Here is a 17,887-nt window from a genome sequence, read left to right on the forward strand (position 1 = left end):
AACGCGAGTTGCCTCTGGGTGTACTGGTCACAGCATATACGCGTAACTAATAATAGAAGCTACATATCCTCGCTAACTAAACATCTTCGATTAATCACACCGTGCTCTTTCATCGCCTTTTGGCTCGCCCTATAATCATCGAACGGCTGTCAATGTTATGCCGTCGCAACTGGCGGCAAGTAAATACAGAAACCGAGCAATAACATCGCAGAAGAAACAGACAGGGACGATGTACGAGGCGAAGTGAAACGACTACCGTGGAAAAGAATAAAGGAACAGCTGTTTACATGATTCACCCGTGCACCGCTTCCCTCGCCGTTCCTCTCATCCTTTCAAGATCCCCGAGAGTTGTCCTGGCGTAACGTCGGGCGATCAACAGAGACAAAACGCCGACGGTATCCCGGGACACTAATTCCCACAATTCTATGGGAAGCTTTTCGTTTTTACGCGTGACCTCCCGCACGCACGACGCGGCAGAGGGACAGAGACAGAGAGAAGGCGCAGGCGCGATCCCGTTCCGACTAAAATCGCGGCGTATCTCCCCTCCCCGCCGGCCGTCGGTGCACCGCCCGCTGTCACATTTTTCCAATCCCTACGGGCTCGTTTCACACGCGAGGATCACCCACTGTTTTCCACTTCGACGGAACGTACTTACCCACGCACTTCGCGATCGCACGGGACGCGATAAGTTCCGTGGCGAGACGATCGAAAGTGACCGACGACGGGGCGAAAAGAAAGGAAAGCGAACACGCGAACAGGCTCCGACGTTCGCGCCGGACGAAGCGGAAGCCGGCTTATGGGAGCTCGCTGCAGTCCCCTCGTGCCAACTCGCCGGCCTTTCGGCTGATCTCGGCGGTCCTCGGCTACGCTCGGGTCCCCTTTGCTAGCACTCGTCGCTGGTAACGCGGGAACCGCCTTTACCTTGCGCTGGTTTCTTATTCATACTCGATCGAGATTTGAAATCGCATTTTTATTTAATCTGTAAAAGTATTCTCTGGGAACAGCGGCGGATAATAACAATTGAAGTGGTTCGGAAGCTTCGTGCCAAGCATGCGCACAGGGAGTACTGGCGTTGCTCTAGAAATAAATTGTAGAATGATAATCCTAGAAGAACATAGTACAAGACTCCCTGATTCTTTTCTTGAAGTATACCACTTGCGAAGGGGACGAGAACCATACATTGACTTCGAAAGTTTTATGTTTAAAGGCTCTTGCGCTCAAAAACCACAGAGATCATTTCAATTTGATGCGAAATAGTTCGCAGACGACTGGAGCGAAGCCGGCCAGTGACATTCGCGTTCCCATTTCTCTGTGCGATCGCGTGGCATTGGACTACCGGATGGCAAAGGGAAAGCCAGCGCAGCGCGCGTGTCCTGAGACTAATCGATAATTAATCGAAGGCCGATCGAACGTAAGGTACTTAGTTACCAAAGTAAGAAGGGTTTAATTAAATATTAATTGGCGGACCGTTGGCGAAGCAATTAGCGATGTTTTATCGGGAGACACGCAACAGCGAAGTCGTCGACCATCGTTGGCTGCAGCGCCGGGCCCCCGAGTACAAATTTCCCACTCGCTGGTTGGCACGATAACGGGCTAGCGATTTTTTTCAAGGTTCCCGCGCGCTTCTTCCTTCGAACTCGTACGACACCTGTTATTAATCTGCAGCCCGTAGCGAGGAATAAAGCAGGACGTGGATATATGTGTGCGAGCCAGCTCGACAGGAACAAGCGATGAGTAATGGTTCATTCGTCAATTATAAATACGATTCCCCCAGCTCGGCGCTGCCCAGCGAAGTTTAGTATTAACAGGGCTGTCCATTTATCTTCGGGCCGGTTTATTTTATACACAAGCCGTGATACATCGGCCGGTTTATCTATTGTTGAAATTAATCCGCCGTTTATTATCGCGCGACTCTGCTTATCGGCGGCCGATGCGCGCTCGATCCTACGCGATCTTCGTCCCCGATTAAATTCTATCACGGGGCTGCGCGTCGCGCCTTTCACCGGTTTCCCGTTCGCCCCACGACTGCCACTATTATTAACTCTCGCCGGGACCCCGCGTGTCTCGCCCATTGCGTGTCGCGGGAGCTTTGAATGAACGAGGGAACGGATCGTTCGCGTCGGATGCGCGGGAACCGCCTTTGTCTCTCCCAAGGATGACGCAAGGTCTCGTTCCACAGTCAGTCACCGTACGCAAAAAAGGAACGCGGGATCTTGTAAATCCGACTGCACGAACTCGACGGGCACCTTTTGTGTTCCTCGCCGTTAATAGGTATAAGAATTTAATATAGTTTTGAATCTGGCTGCGGGCGAGCCCACGAACGCAAAGGGAGCGTTTCACGGGAGAGCGAGTGGTCGCTGGGACGGTTTTCGTGTCTTCCGCTCGGTTGCACGTACGGAACAGCCGTGTCTACATTTTCAAACACGACGCGAGAGAAGCCGAAACGTGAGATGATTCCAGTTCGCAGAATTATGGGCCATGCTACTCGTGACATCGCGCGGAGTTATTGCGATCTGGTCGCTCGCGGCCGTACTCGCCGACCGGATACGGGTATTCGGGTCCATTCGCACACGGCGAAGAGCAGTCGCTGATCTATTTATTCAGCCAGGCTGAAGGTAATCGCGATACGAGATAAGCGCGAGCGACGACGTTGTCCCCGATAAAAGGCGATACATCCAGTTTTACCTTCTTTTCCGCCACCTCTCCAACGGGAAACATTCGAATCTGCCCGAGCATTTTTCGTCGCTCCTCGAAACTGGTTTATGTAAAACCAGCTCCAACAAACTGTTATATGTTTTCAAGTCGATCTCTCGTACGCTCGTTCGATCGATGATCAATTTCCGTGAAACTGGCTGGCACGAAGCACCGCGGATTACCTAGCAGTTGCGACAAAGAAGAACTCCCCCAAGGTGATCGCGACCAAAATCCGCCGCTCGCCGTTCAATAATTGGTCGCATGAACATAATGTAAATTTAACGGCGCCACGGGCTCCGTACCGAGCACAATGCCGACATATAACTCATGTTTAATGCAAGAGTCAGAGGCGTCAGCGTGCGATATTACAATACCGGCCGAGGCCGATTCCGTGATTTCCGACAGTGTTTTGGAGCGATCGTTCAGCACCGTCGCGCATCCTGTCTCTAAATTGCTTTCTCTCTGCTTCGGAACGGGTAATTCCAGAGTGATCGCTAATAGAGTAGTATCGCTTCTCCATCAAAGGCGAGCGCTATCAGAATTGTGTTTCTTTTCGTTCATCATCCAACCGCTCCATCCAGCTTCTTTCAACGACGATGCGCTGCTCGATCGATAATCAACCCTCGATCGCGGTGTTTAAGCACGATCACGCCATTCGTTTATTCAAATTGCGCGCAGAAGCTGTCTCCCCCGAGCCTGTGGTCTTGTTGGAATGCGACTTATCTGGTTATCATCGGCGCGGATCGGGGACGCGAGGTTTATTACACCTCGGGTGTATTTGCACGGAAACGCGGAGGAGCGTAGACGTCGCGTCGCTGTACGCCAGGGTGCGTTGAACTTGAAAGACGGGACCTCCAGGTATATTTGGACGTCGCGGCACGATGGGAATTTAACGCGCCGCTGAGTAACGGGGAGGGCGGATAATGGCCCGTAAGTGTTCGCTTCCGGTCGTAGTTTTAATTCAAGCCAGCGGGGGGTGGAGTGGCTTTCCTGTTGTCGATCCGCCGATACTTTACGCGTCATCGTTTCGAAACGGAAGCACAGCGGACGCGACTGACAGCCTCGTCTCTCGAGCAACGAGCGTCGCAGGAATCAGCGCCGCGGAATTCTCGACGCATCTGCGCGAGGCACTTTGGCAGATATTGCTCTCGCGGTGCAGTGGACACTTGGCAATTGTCGGAAGGCGTAGTTAAACACAGGCAGTTTCGTAGAACGGAGGCGGTAGTTTTGGTTTATATACGAGGAACCACAGCAGGAAGTTCGAGTCGGCTCGCAGAAGCGCACCGTGACCAAACAGTGATTTGAATTTCGTTAATTTACATGCAGTATTCTACATTCTTCGCCGTGCAGGTGGCTGCGGGCGAGTCGACGGTGTCTCGAGAATCAGATTTTCAGAATTCCGTCACGCGTAAAAATGCCTTCCCGTTCTTCGTGCTTCATCATAATACGCCTCGAGATGACTCGAGTAAGCTGTAAACTTACTGGGGCATAGTTTATGTACATTATTCATAACCGTGCGCCGTGCTTTACTTATTCTTTCGTATACAGGCAGAGTAATACTTCACCCCACGGAAGATTCCAGGCTGTTGTTCGCTCGCGTGCATACGACGCTGCATCTTTCACTTTACTCGACTTTCTAAACCCCGGCAAGGCGATACCTCGATGGCGGCTCGATGCATAAAAATTCAATCTCCAATATTCTCAAACTTCTGCGCTCCTGATTTCCCGCGGAATGTCTATAGGTGAAAGATAGCGCCTTGGTCACGCTGCCCTTCAACCGCAGCCCCGTTCGAACCCGGCGGCCATGCGATTCGTAGATCTAACGCACCGCGAACTGGCTCGTTATGCCACGGTAGCTATAGATCACGCGGATAAATACATTTGTGTCTTAATGCCCGGGCGAGCGAGGTCGTCGCGCACCTTTCACCTCCCCCACGTCCATGATACATACGCGTAACGTCCTGGATGGCGCAATGCCGCCGCGGCTACAAATTTGCTTGGTAATTAACCAATTAGCGGAACATTGCTAATTGACTGATTAAGTACCCACTCGTCGGGAACTAGATTGATACTGATGCGGTCGCTGGCCGCGGCGCATTAGCATCGCCGGAAACGGCGCTCGCCAGCCTTCAAACCCGAAACTGCACACCGGGTGTCTGAAAAATCTCGCGTCATCGGTCCGCCGAGAGGCTTCCAGCTCGTCCATCCTTCTCCCAAAACAAGAACACTCGCAGCGAAAAGTCACTTTTCCAAGTTCGCCCATGAAGCAAGGATAACGGGCCGCGACTTTGCATCCGCGGAAGCTATGCGGCACAAACCGGAATAATTCGAAAGATAATCCGATAGCGCGGTTATAATTCGAAAGATGGTGTTTGAGTTTCCCGGTCGGCCTCGTTGTATGCGTTCATTCGTTCGCCCGGCACACTCGCAGGAACACGGCGGGGCACGTGTGCCAACGTATGCCGCATGTATTTGGATAGAACCGCTCCCGGCTATATTCTCTGATTGGGGCTGGCCAAGCTTCCTCCTCTCGCTGCCTTGCTTCCTGCTTTGCATACCTAACTACGGAGGCGAGTTCCTCGCCGAGACAACCCGTGGATCTCCCCGCTCGGCTTAATTTCCACAGCTTTAAACCTCATCCCTCGTCCCAGCCGCGATCGCAGCCACGTCGCACTTTTTCAGACCATCGATGCGCAGTCCCGGGTTTTATCTTTCGTGTCTTCGACGCGAGCCAGGAATCCCCGATGGCGAGCTTTTGTTCCGCTGGGCCGCTTCGATCCGCGATACGCGAAGAAGTTACTCGCGTGTTCCTCGAGTGTTATATACCGTTGTTTATCGCTCGACGCTGTTGCTTTCAGCGTGTCGCGGAAACAGAGGGGACTACGGGGTGGTAGGACGCCGCAAGCGTAGCCACCGGCCTCGGAGGAGGAATCCTGCGGGCTTGAATTCTTCGTAAAAATGTGGGTTTGTTGGCGGAACAAGCACTAGCAGCCAGTGGAGCGTCCGCGTAAACAGCAACACCGTTAGATGCAATCCCGCGCTGCTTTAATCCCATGCTTTCTTTTCAGAGAGTAGCACTCCCGTGGATTTTCATATCGGACGTGGAAGATGCGAGTGGTAATCGACGACAGTGTTACGGACTCACGGCTACGAATGAATAGCACGCTATTGGGTAAGAGAAACGAAGGTGTCGCTCGTAATTACCAGGCAGCCGATAATTAAGACGCGAAGGGTGGTCGAGGGGGTGCGGAATTTAAAAGTTAAATTGTGTCTCGCTCATGAATTATGCATTCGTGGCCCACCCCCTAACTCCGATCCTCCCAGTATATCGTATCGATCAAATGACCGTAAAAGGGTGCACTTTTAATTGCTCCCCTCGCTCTCCCGAGAAGATTCTCCCTCCGTAGGGTTTAACTTTCAACTCCTCCGTCGAGGATCGCTTCGAACCGTTCAATTAATTGTGAGCGGCGAACGCGGCTTCGATGGCGATTAAACACCGCGGAGCGCTTCTCTGCGGGGGTGGAGATTTGATTATTTCGCGCGTTAATTTCGGTCGAGGTGCTCCGAGGACCGGCGGCTTCTCGTGCGTACTCGCCTCGCCGACGCTTTCAACAAAGGCGAGTAATTAATTAAATGTGGAAGCGAACGAGCCGCGCGGGCACGTTGCGTTATGAATTCAACGGTCGCGCTTCACTTCATTGGGAAACTTACTCGATGAGGAAAGTACAGTGGAGACTGCTGGGGGAGACAAATTGTCGCGTCGAATTCGAGAATTATTCTAATTAGCTTCAACACCTCGTCGACTGTGGTTATAGCATTGATCACTTGCAGATAGCGCGGGGAATACAAATTCATGGGAATGTATTACTGATATACCTTCGTTAAGGTGTCAATTTTACAAACCACAATCACCGTAATGGGTAATTAACAGAGGGAATATTAGAAGAGACTCTTTTTCCTTGGTCAAAAGCTCTGCTGAATTGATCCGTTTCGCGACCACTAAATCGTGCGACCCGTTTAATTAAACGCTCTGAAACTTACCCCCCGCCGTCAATGAAAAGGGTTCTCCCATTTCAATTATAAAACCTTTGGCAGGAACGTCCACCTACGGGTCTAGAAAACGTCATTTTCGTTTCAATTAAAGTGAAAACTCCCAACTATGTGCACTGCCCGCGAGAATCGACGAAGGATTTGTATTAATTTCCGCGGAGAATGGTGAGTGGTCACGGCGGGCCAAGGAAGCACTGTGGCTTCGAGTGACTCTCTCGACGTGGAATCGTCGACAAAGGATTATTATATACACACATACACAGAGATCTCACTGGGAAGGGAAAGGATGAAGCACTCAGGGGCTATGAAGCTACTCGAATTATATTAAGACGGATTCCTCGATTGGCAGGCTGTTATTCCGAGCACCGTTCAAAAGAAGTTATTACCTTCTTCGACCAACTCGTGAAATTCCAGGTTAAGCACCTAGCTGACCTTTCAACGCGACCATCCTTGGTCTAGCACTTCGGAGCGACGAAATTAATTTACTCGAACACACTTACCTAATCATTAAAGTGACACTTGACGACAATTTTCGTGAAGTTATTCAGCGATACGCGTGCGTGTAACAGAGGTAACGTTTACTTGCACGTTGGAAGGAAGGAAGAATGATCGATTACCACTGGATACGAAATGGTAGTACCGTGGTTGAAGTATGTTGCAAACGAACAAGCAAAACGCGCACCTGTACGTCGACGTGACTTCGAGGTTGCGCTGCAAGCACGCTCCCATCGATGTTATCAACCCCCGAGTGCAATATTGGTGCGTATAAAGGGAGCTGTATTGCGTGCACGCATCAGGAATTCCATTGTACATCGCGAACGATGTCGCGAACCGAGGACATCCTATCAACCGTACTCCGCGAGACGCAACGAGTGAGATGCAAATCGCAAAACCGCTTATGAAATCAGAGTGCGCTACGTACAAGGTGAAAAGGGAAGGAACGAGGGGACGAGGAAGGTGAAAACAGATTCTACACACGATGTGGAAGCACGACGAGCGTGTAGCACCGATTTACACTTCCAGTTTCCCTGTAGCTGGACGCCAGCCGGATGTATCATGCACGATTACCGATGCATCGCGAACGTCGACTCTGTCGCGGGATCATAAATCCTTGATATTCGAGCTGATACCTCGGGGAAGGTTTACGAGGTTTCGTGGCTCAGTTAGCTGAGGCGATCCTCGTTTCAAGGAGACGTCTTGAAGACCTTATGATCCCGGTTGCGACGAAAAGTGATTCGAAAAGTAATGCCAAAGAGGGTGATGAAAGCAGCAACTATTGCCTGTGAGAATATAAAGTTGAAATCGATGGTGAGATTTAGATCTTCTCGATATTTGAAACGTTCGAGTCAACTTTTTAACGAGGAAAGCAAGTGCATATTCCCTGCGGACCAGAATATACCGCGGAATGTGCCATTCGACAAGTGTCGATAAATAATCGACCAGTTTGCCGGCGCTGACGAAGGTAATAACATGTACTCGGCCCCCTATTAAAGTTAGATCTAGGAGAACGAAGGTAATTTGGTGTACAAAGCTGCTTGTAACGCGGGAAATTCGTTGTCGTTAAGTGCAGGAGCGTTCGAAACGAAAAATCGCCTTCGCCGCAGGGACGGACTTTTTCCGGGGCGTCTTTTCCAGCGTTCACCGATACATGGCTGGCTTTCCCTCCAGGGCACAAAGTCGTTTCGACAAATGGGACGTCCCAGCGATAGAGAAAATTGTACCCGGCAATAATAAAGCGATACGATGGACGGGGGCTGGGGGGATGAATTGAACCGCAGAACAGAGACCGACCTATTCTTCTGATACCACCGATAAGTCCAAATATTACGCCCTCCGGTTTATCCGTCGTGATGTACCGTTTAATCTGATTGTGCCCTGGCGAGGGGGTGGGAACCCTGCTCGAGAATTATCATTGAGGATTGTTTCCTGCCTGCCGGTGCTTTGGTTGCCTCTCGTGAAGCATTCCACTCTTGGCGAAGTGGAAACGTTGAAGAACGTTAAATGTTTGGTAAACGGAGAGCCATGATCGTGGAAAGTTACAGTCAAAGGTTTCTTTAATGGTCGCAGAACGTCCGCGGTGTTTGACGTAATCGAAATATTTCTATTCATATCGAGCGAGACGGTTCGGGGGTGTAAGTGGCTTTCTGGGTTTGTAAAAAGGGGTAAAGTACTCACGTTAGCGGTGTCGTCGAGTTTCCGCATCCACGCATCGCTACGTTCGATTAGGGCGTTCCACTGCTCTGAAAGTTTGTTCACTTCCCGGCGAATGCTGCGCGTCAATTCGCGTGCTTGCTCTTCTGCGCTCCTGTAGCCTCTCGAATCGCCGTCCAGTTCCCTTCCGGCTGAAAAAGAATGGTCAGGTATGCTTAGGTCCTTTGTTCTTAACAACATTAATGGTAACAGGATTCACTGGACTTCGCATCAACGATTCTTGTGTAACAGGACCCGGAATAGATGATTTCTAAGTAGTACAACTTACGCTTCACTATCTCCCAGTAGTATAACCTACGCTTCAGTATATCCCAGTAGTACAACCTACGCTTCACGAGCCACCAGTAGTAAAACCTATGCTTGTCCATTTCTGGAACTGCAATCCTAATCATTCCTACCTATTGTATGTAATTGATGGTACATCTTCGATCTTATCACTCGTAGGCATTCAATATCGAGTTCTGCGGCTACAAGAATTATCGGTACATATCGCTATTTACGTCTCCAAGAATTGAAATACCAGAGCCCCAAACGACTACATAAATTAAAGTTGCAACCAATAATTTTCAATCTCCATCTCTCATCTATACTATAAAGTGAAATTCTACGTTTATCGCGTGCCACAAAAATCTGTTTTCATTCCACAGTGGCTGTGCCAATCAATTTCATTGGTAAGAGAGAATACAACGATGCACAGGACCGTCGTTCGCGAGCAACGCCCGCCATACCCGGGCTGCTCTATCGCCAGGAATTAATTGTCCTATGAATCACACATCATATCATGCGGGACAGTTTTTATGCGCATGTTTAGCATTGATAACGCCTGCCATCCCTACCCGCCCTCGTTCCCGCCGTATCTGCTGGGTTATGATGATTTATGTTTATGGTACCAGCTGCCCTTTACTCAGTGGCTCATCTCTGCGTTGGTTAATCACTGGATGGGCGCAATCACTGATCGACGCGTCGCACGAAACAGGGAAAACAATGTACACCCCTGTGGTTTTGGATCTCGTCGTCGTTATACGATTATATAGTTTGTGGGAAATTCCAGAGACTTCGAGATAGAAATAGCTACTGCGAAACGTTATAAGAATTCAGCCCACGATCAACATCGACAGGTGGCCGAGAGAATCGTACTCAGGGAGTGAGATAACGACGTGCATCAGGGCTGGGGGTGGCTCGCTAAAGAGACCCCCGCGATCGCACGATAGACGGAAACACCTGAAAACTATTTTCACCGAATCGAATTAGGCGGTCCGTGTTCTTCATCGGCAAGCCATCCATTCAACAGTTGCCGCATTCGATTTCCAGTCACGCGCAACTCCACCCACGCTCCTTTTTTTTTCACTCTCTCAAGTCGTTTCCCTTCACCGGCTTTCAACCCCCTAATTCTTTCTCGCCATTTCTCATCCACGGTGGCTTCCGTTTCAAAGACCCGCCGCGAAATTTATACGGTCACGATGCCACCCTCCGCCAGCTAGCTACCAACCGTTCTCACTAAATCGACACATGTCACCACTGTATCGCGTTGCAAAAATCTGCGCCCATCCACGGCCATGATTCCAAGCGATGACGTTTCGATTTCCTCTTTGCAAGATGATTCCCATTATTTTTTCCTGCGCTTTGCGAGCGCTACAGCGGAGTTTTAAGCCCGGCCGACCGAGTGGGATCGCCGCTGTCCCCATCGACGAGTCAAAGAGCTGCGAGTCACGATTTCGACTCGTCGAACCGGGGGATTCGATTCGATTCGATTTCACGGGTCGTGTCCGTGCACCTGGCCAGGCAACTCGATATGCCAGGGTCGCGCCGCTGCGATCTAACCCTGGGACGCGTCGTTATATCGGTCGAAATTTATTGACGTTACGACAACGCCCCGAGAACTGCTCGATGCCGTGCACGTTTCATCGAACGTGACTCCCCGCGGAGTGACTGAAATCGTGCGCCACGCGACGTGGCTTGTCCTCGCGCAGGAGACCCCTAATGTCGAGGATCGAATTCCGGATCTCTGCGCGCCCCATGGCGCTCGCTCTCTTCTTGCTCATTATCTTACATTGAGTGCACCTGCACGCGTCGCTGGCGCATCTGCAGTCGCGTACGAAGTAACGACGCCAATTTACGAGCCGTTTACTAATGCGTTTTTGTAGTTACAGTTCCGCTGAACGGAGTAGACTTCACGAATGTGGAAGAGTGTTCTCTGCTATTGATTATTGGGAGAATTCCTTTCATTACACTTATCTTATTTGCAAAAAACCAAAGATCATTGACACTTGACACTTAGATATCTGTTTTTGTGGCAAGGGGATGTCAAGAGCCACAGAAGGGGAGGGAAGCTGAATTGACATTAAGGTGAGCGGCATTTCCTCGTGAAACTTTACGGTAACCTGGAGTTCCAGTGTCCTTTGGGACGTCTCTTTTAACCCTCGCAAATTCCACTAGTTTCGCAGTACTAGGATACTCGTAACTCGATTGGTACCCGTCTCGCGGTTCCTCCTTAGCATCGGCTAACGCTCATTAACATTGACCGGGAAGTCTTCGTTTAACGTGGATTATTTTTCGGTGAACCTGAACACGATGCTCCTCGTTCGGAGTTCGGAGCTGCCCTTCCACCGGGTGCAAATTATTTCGTGCTTGTATCAATAAAAGTTAACAAACACATTGGATCGAGCTCCTCGACCGTTACAACGAGAATTAAAGCCGCCATTGTCTTTTGTTCCACGGTCTGCGGAGGACAGACTTTGTTTCCCCCCTCTCCGAGCTTTTAATGGACGAGCCCATTTTCTGGCAAGGAGCCTCTGGCTCTGACTGTTTCCCGGTCAAATAACCATAAATCCCGTGTTTCACTTTTCTTAATAATCCCCGCTTTCGAGAGGGCGGAATTATCTAAATGAAATATTCAAGAGGGAGGGGGCCGCGGTTACCACGCTTGCCGCGGGTTATTGTACGTGAAAAGCGGTGACAAGAACGAATGAAGCTCGTTTTCCAAGGGCCGCTCTCTTGTTCCGTGGGTTAAGTAAAAGGAGAACAAGAGAGAGAGGGAGGGAAAAAGAAAGGAAGGAAGAAACGACGAGGAGGAACCGAAGAGAAACTTCTCGTATTTTATCAGTCCACTTAACAATCCCCTTCATTCTCCGCGACCAGCTCACCCTACCGAGGAGCCAACCTTTGAAACTACAAGTTTAATCAATCTCGCCGCTTTCAATCTTCAACGCTGACCCCAAGAAAAAATGACACTACTCTTCGATTCGTTTCCACATTCTGTGCCCTATACTTTCTCCTATTACCATTTTAAAATCCTCCCCAAGTTATTAAAGTAGCCCCACTTGTTCCTCTGACATGTAAATTAAACTACCCCCTTCGAGGTGATGCAGCCATTAAAGCTTAAACACCCTAATTTATAGTTGACTAGAGTGTACACACCGGATAGGGGTTAATGCAACCTGGACATTATTTTCCAGCGTCTAAGAGCCAGTCGTTTGGCAACCCTTTAGCTCCTTCCACAAGTATCTCCATTCCAGCTGGAGATCTCCAGCGAACAACGAAGAAACGCCTGAATCCTTCGAGCCGATTGGTCGACTTCCATTCGGTCTCTCACCCCGTGGGGGTTTTCTCTGGCGCGTTTAATTGGTATGAAAAATCACGGAAAGAAGAATGGCGGGATTTACTGGAATTGAAAGCTCTGCTGGCGGCCTCTTAATTACTAGGCCTGCGCTATTGGCGAATTCAGTCGCGCGTTTGGAACCACCTCCGCGGAGAAACTAACGAATGTACTTGGCCGACTTTCTTTACTCTTTCGCGGCAAACTTTCGTCGTCGCGCGCCTCCCTTCCGCCGACAGCTTTTCCGCTATTCTAGCCAGTTTTTTCGCTTCACTGGCGGGGGATTTCACGTGAATCACTCCGCGGTGAATTCTAATTTTCTTCCGGCACGGAGGAGAACGGTCGCGTTGACAGCTGTCTATTTATCGCTCGACGCACAAAAGCAAGAGCACGACGGAAAACGTGGAATTACGATAACGATTCAAAGCCTAGCAATGCCAACTTTTGGGTAAAGTAGAAACGGAAGATCGATACCTTAGAGAGGGTGACATATTCCTTCCTCTTTTGAAGACAACTTTTACTTAACGACGTAACACACCTGTTTCTAAATCTTTAAATACGATTGCTATCTCAGAAAGAAACACCTTTCACATTCCTCAACTTCTCTCTTAAACCACTCCACGCTCGTACACTCATCACGATTCATTCACCTCCAGTTCCTCAATCACTATCCGACTAAAATCACTAAACCAAGAAAGCAGCAAAGAAAGCTCACCTTCGGAGTCAGAGGTGTCGGAAAGTGGTGGCTCGTTGGCGATGTACTGCCTGCCGCTCAGCAAGTTATTTTCCACGATCGGCCGTTTGTCCTCGAGCTGCCTCCTGAACCCGCGATGATCGTCCTGCAACGCAGTAAAACAAATACACTTCTGTTAAAACGGGTAGAAGCTCGGTGGCTGGCGGGGACGTGGGTCTTGGGGTACTCGAGCGTTTTTCTCGCTGCTCGCGCGAGGGAACCTTCGAGGCTCGTTCAAGTCTGGGCTGGTACGCCCAGCAGGGTAAGTAGGCTAATTCACCGGGGCTCTAAACGACCACGTGCAGGGCCATCGACTTCCGTCTTCATCTCGACGCGTGCATCCGTAATTTCGTTTGACAAGGCGGAACGCTGGCCGCCGGAAGGCACGCGGCCGCGTCGTCGAGTGGCTAAAATGCAGCCTTCGCGATATCCAGCGACTTCTCGTTAACAAGATTATCTTCCCCGTTTCTCCGCGGCCTCGAGAATTTAGACACTTTCCAGCGGGACCAGTTTTTCCGTTGCTCGCCTCGTAAGCGCGCGCCACGCTCCTCGCGTTCCCGCCATCCATCTCCGTTTTTTTTCCCACCCTCTTCTGGTCCTTGTGCCGCTGCTCCGTGTCTCCTCGCTATCCTGGCAAGCGGAGAGGCCCGAGGTATCTTTCGAGTCGCGCGAAATCTTTTCAAACAGCCCGGAATAATTCACCTACTTTCGTCGCTGCGACGACCGGAAGCCCTTCGGCTCGCTGACGATGAAACCTCGGGTTTATTAGGTGTAGCTTAACGCTTCGTCTCTCGCCGAATTATTCCTCCTCCCCTAGCGAGATTCTGCGACCTCCATGGGCTGGTAATTTTGAATATTTCAGTGATTCAATTACTGGGAATGGATGACGACGTTGATGATTGCGATGTTCTCTGGTGCCACGAAACAGCGTCGATTTGTTAGCAAAGAAATTGGGAGCAACTGAAGCCTAACTCGTCCAATTGAAGCTCCAGACGGTTTCTAGTTGGCGACGTCGAGGTAATCGTCTTATCGACGCGGTTATCGGAATGACGGGTTAATTAAGCAATGCGTTCTATAATAATATAGTAACGTATTCAGCGATTGCGTGCTGCAGCGTACAGTGAGTTGAGTTTTATCTAATTTCGGTATCTGACATTATTAAAAAGCGTAACAGTCAGTCGCTTGTCAGATTGTATAAATCAGGGAAGAAGGTGGGTCGATTCACCTACTCGTCTTAAAACAGAAGCGCTTGTACCTATTTCTGTTTTTAAAAATAGAGTATTCCATGCTGCAAGCTTGCAATTTGAAAATTCATTAGACGCGAGCCGTTGCCGCCTCCGTCCGATCCATGTTCAATTAATTTCCGATAATTCTGGATACATCGGTAATTAGTTCCAATTCTACGGAACGATCGCTGCGATCGGAATCGTTGTTCCGCGCGATCGGGAACGCTAGTTAGAATCAATCTCGCCGGTGGTAATCGTCGTCCCGCGCTAATTTCTCGTCCCGGCGATTCCTTTTTGCTACCAGGTCGCGGCGACGATCGATTTCGCGTTAAGCTGCGTTCGAAGGCAGCGACTGGTTGTTACGTCCAACGGCAACGATCCGTTTACGACGGACGCGCGTTTTACGTATGCAATAGTCGCGCGAGCCGTTTCCATTTCGCGTGCCAATATGGCGGATAAAACGAACCGCCCGTTTGGTGCGTGCCACCCGATTCCACCCGGCGACGTTTCGCGACGATAAAACGCGGTGTTCAACGATCTTGTTTCTTGAATTCAGTGAAATGGGACTTTGGTATTCGATTACTCGAATCCAACCGTACCTACTCTTGGTGCATAGTGCGTAGTGCATGTATAGAACACATAATACACACCGCCTATGGAATACAATTTCGAATTCCATTTACTCTCCCGCCTGCCTGGTTAATTTACTACTTAGTAATTTATTCCTATTCCTCACAGTCCTCTTCCTCGTATTCCGATAGGATTCTAAAGACACCGCACCCACAGCAGCTAACAGTCTTGAGCTAGTACCGCGCCAGAAGATACATTGAATAATTCCTATGAATTATCACGTGGCGCGGCTCGTTTATGCACGATTATTTGCGCACGAATTAGGGCGCCGTTTATGCTATTTCCGGGAAATTCCGGCATTACGCCGGCCAGTATATTGTTGAACTGGTATCCTACCCATGGAGTTCCGTTGGATTAACGCCTGGTGCGGTCATTAGTCGGGTGCATTTGCGCCTCCCTTGGGTTTCCACAGGACGCGGTTAGTTTGTAAGTTAAAATTATGCCTGAGATTCCGCGAGGTGTTTACGGGGTGGAAAAATTCCCATTCACCGAATCACTGGCGCGCGCGTCTCCAGGTGAAAGGGGAATTTCCAGCGTGGCCCGGGGTGCAATTACTCGTATAATCGAGACGAATTCACGGGGACCCGGTTCGACAAACAAGGGAACTTTAATCGCTCTTGCAGACAACCCGGTAAACAATTATATCTAAATGCTGCAGAACGAGGCTCCCCTCCGCCGTTTTGTAACGTCGTTACCGTGCTCGCTGCAGGACGGCGCAGTGTACAGATAGTGCACGTGTCGCAGCTGCCGTTGCATGTTGTCACGTCGCAAACGACGACGACCGTGCAAAAGCGTTTGAAACGGCGACGAGCAAAAGAGCCGACGGAGGGCGCGCCGAGCTTTAAAGAACGATATTTGAATTTCATGCATCGCAGATGCGACATCGGCGCATCACGTAGACCCGAAACTCGCTTATTGTTCCGAACACCTGTACACCACGACCTCCTTTTTTTGCCGCGCCTTTTATTCGTTACTCGTGTACGCTGGCCGCCGGACTAACTGATATCGCGTCGAATACATTACGTTTTATTGTCCGGTCCGTTTCGATAAAAATTGAACGCCGTTGGTCCCTCGCGCGTGCAACTGCTCGTAGTCACTCTGGCCTTCTGGGAGCAACGCGCCCCTGCAGGATTTAATTGTTAACTGTCCGCTGTCGAATAAGGGAATGGCAAAATTTCAAGCTTCGCTCCGACGTGGACGAACTGCATGCTTGCTTCATGCAGCTGATAGGGTAAACCAACCGGTAATTGACCGCATACCAGTGAATGACCATTAGGTAAATAAATGACAATTATAAATTTAAACATTATTATATGTTTATAAATGGAATGTAGTTGCACTTTTAATATCCTATATTTTTAGTTACGCGTATTAAGCAAACATTTATAAGTACAATTCTTATTAAAAGTATGAGGTCATTTATTGGGCTTCTACAAGTTTTGTATTTCATAATTGTTTTTTTTTTAAATTACGTTAAGAATAAGTAATTATTTTTATAGAAATTTCAAGAAAAATAAATTTAAATGTCGTTCCCTGGTAGCAACAGTCCTGCATCCAGTATGAATCTAAAAATAACGCCTCCATCGATCAACGCCCACATTTGATCCTCCGCTTCGCAGCGACTCTTTTATAAGCTTCGGGTAATTAGCAGCGCTTCGTTGTCGCGCGATCGATGCCGTTACAATTCGGCTGGAATTATTCCCAGCGTGATCAGCTGGCGTCGTTAAATCGATCCCCGCGAATCGAAGGCAGGGGAGTGCGTCCTGAAAGCCCCCGAAGCCCAGCGTCCCCGATCAATGGTCAGGGGATCGTGGGGCAGCTCGCGATAAGTAGCAGGCCGCAGGTGTCGTCCGTCGATGATATCCGGTGATCGGGATCGCGCGTTACATGCACCTTATCATCCCCTGTACACTCGCAGCCCGAGCGCAGCTAGTAACATGCGCGTTCTAATCTGGATTAGTCCGGGCTGGTACGTCTTTGTACGTGGAAACTGGGCCGCCGAGGGTGTTGCCCACCGGCCCGCAACCACCCGCGGACGCGTGCCCTCGCTCGTCCGTGTCCACCCACACAGCGCCGGCCTAATTGCGTCATTTTCGTGTAATCCAGTCCATTGCAGTAGGTTACGGGAGGATGGTTCAAGGTACACGAGGCTATTTGCCTGGGGACAAGATTGCATTGGCCACCAAGACGCTCGCGATCGCTCCAGAGATATCGAACAGGAGCGAGCTTAACGATATCGATGGAGCGGGTTCGTTGTTTTCGGGGGTGTTTCGAAGGGCGGAAGGGTGACTTGCGAATTGCTCGAGATTTAAGGGGGAGACTCACCTGTTGTTTTTGCAAGGCGGCCACGTCACCGCAGACGGGTCCCAGACCTGTGAGCTCGGTGTCTTTTCGTATCACCCACTCGATCAGCTCGCGCAGGGATAGAAGCAGGGCGTTCCAGTGCTCTGTGTTGTTCTCCAGTCGATTCCTGCGGACAGAAAGAGGGTTCGAGTTTGTTAGAATTAGGAAATTAGTGGCGAAGAGAAAGAGGAAGTTTGAAAAGGGGGAGGTAGACATAATTCGCGGAGATGCGTGTTGAGGTCTGTGGTGTATTGCAAATATATAAGAGTAAATAATTAACAGAGACACGGTTTATAATATATTTGGAGATAGCTTGAATAGTGCTGAATTTAAAGTACAGAGAGTAAGTAACCGATCTCTGCTGCTATAGTGCGGCGTATATCTCGCGACTTGCTGTGTCGGTAA

The 17,887-nt window shown here is 49.8% G+C and overlaps 1 protein-coding gene across 6 annotated transcripts in view; it reads right to left on the reverse strand.

The window, feature by feature from the left end:
* The window catches only part of LOC143368939 (dystrophin, isoforms A/C/F/G/H), a 338,640-nt gene that overhangs the window by 41,022 nt on the left and 279,731 nt on the right, over positions 1 to 17,887 (reverse strand). For all 6 annotated transcript variants that reach the window (XM_076812178.1, XM_076812183.1, XM_076812184.1 and 3 more), the window contains 3 exons: positions 17,465 to 17,609; positions 13,266 to 13,389; positions 8,920 to 9,086 (listed from right to left, as the gene is read on the reverse strand). In XM_076812178.1, coding sequence (XP_076668293.1) covers positions 8,920 to 9,086; positions 13,266 to 13,389; positions 17,465 to 17,609 — 436 coding nt within the window. The remainder of the gene's footprint in view (positions 1 to 8,919; positions 9,087 to 13,265; positions 13,390 to 17,464; positions 17,610 to 17,887) is intronic.

The sequence above is a fragment of the Andrena cerasifolii genome, chromosome 5, assembly GCF_050908995.1.
Source record: "Andrena cerasifolii isolate SP2316 chromosome 5, iyAndCera1_principal, whole genome shotgun sequence".
NCBI lineage: Eukaryota > Metazoa > Arthropoda > Insecta > Hymenoptera > Andrenidae > Andrena > Andrena cerasifolii.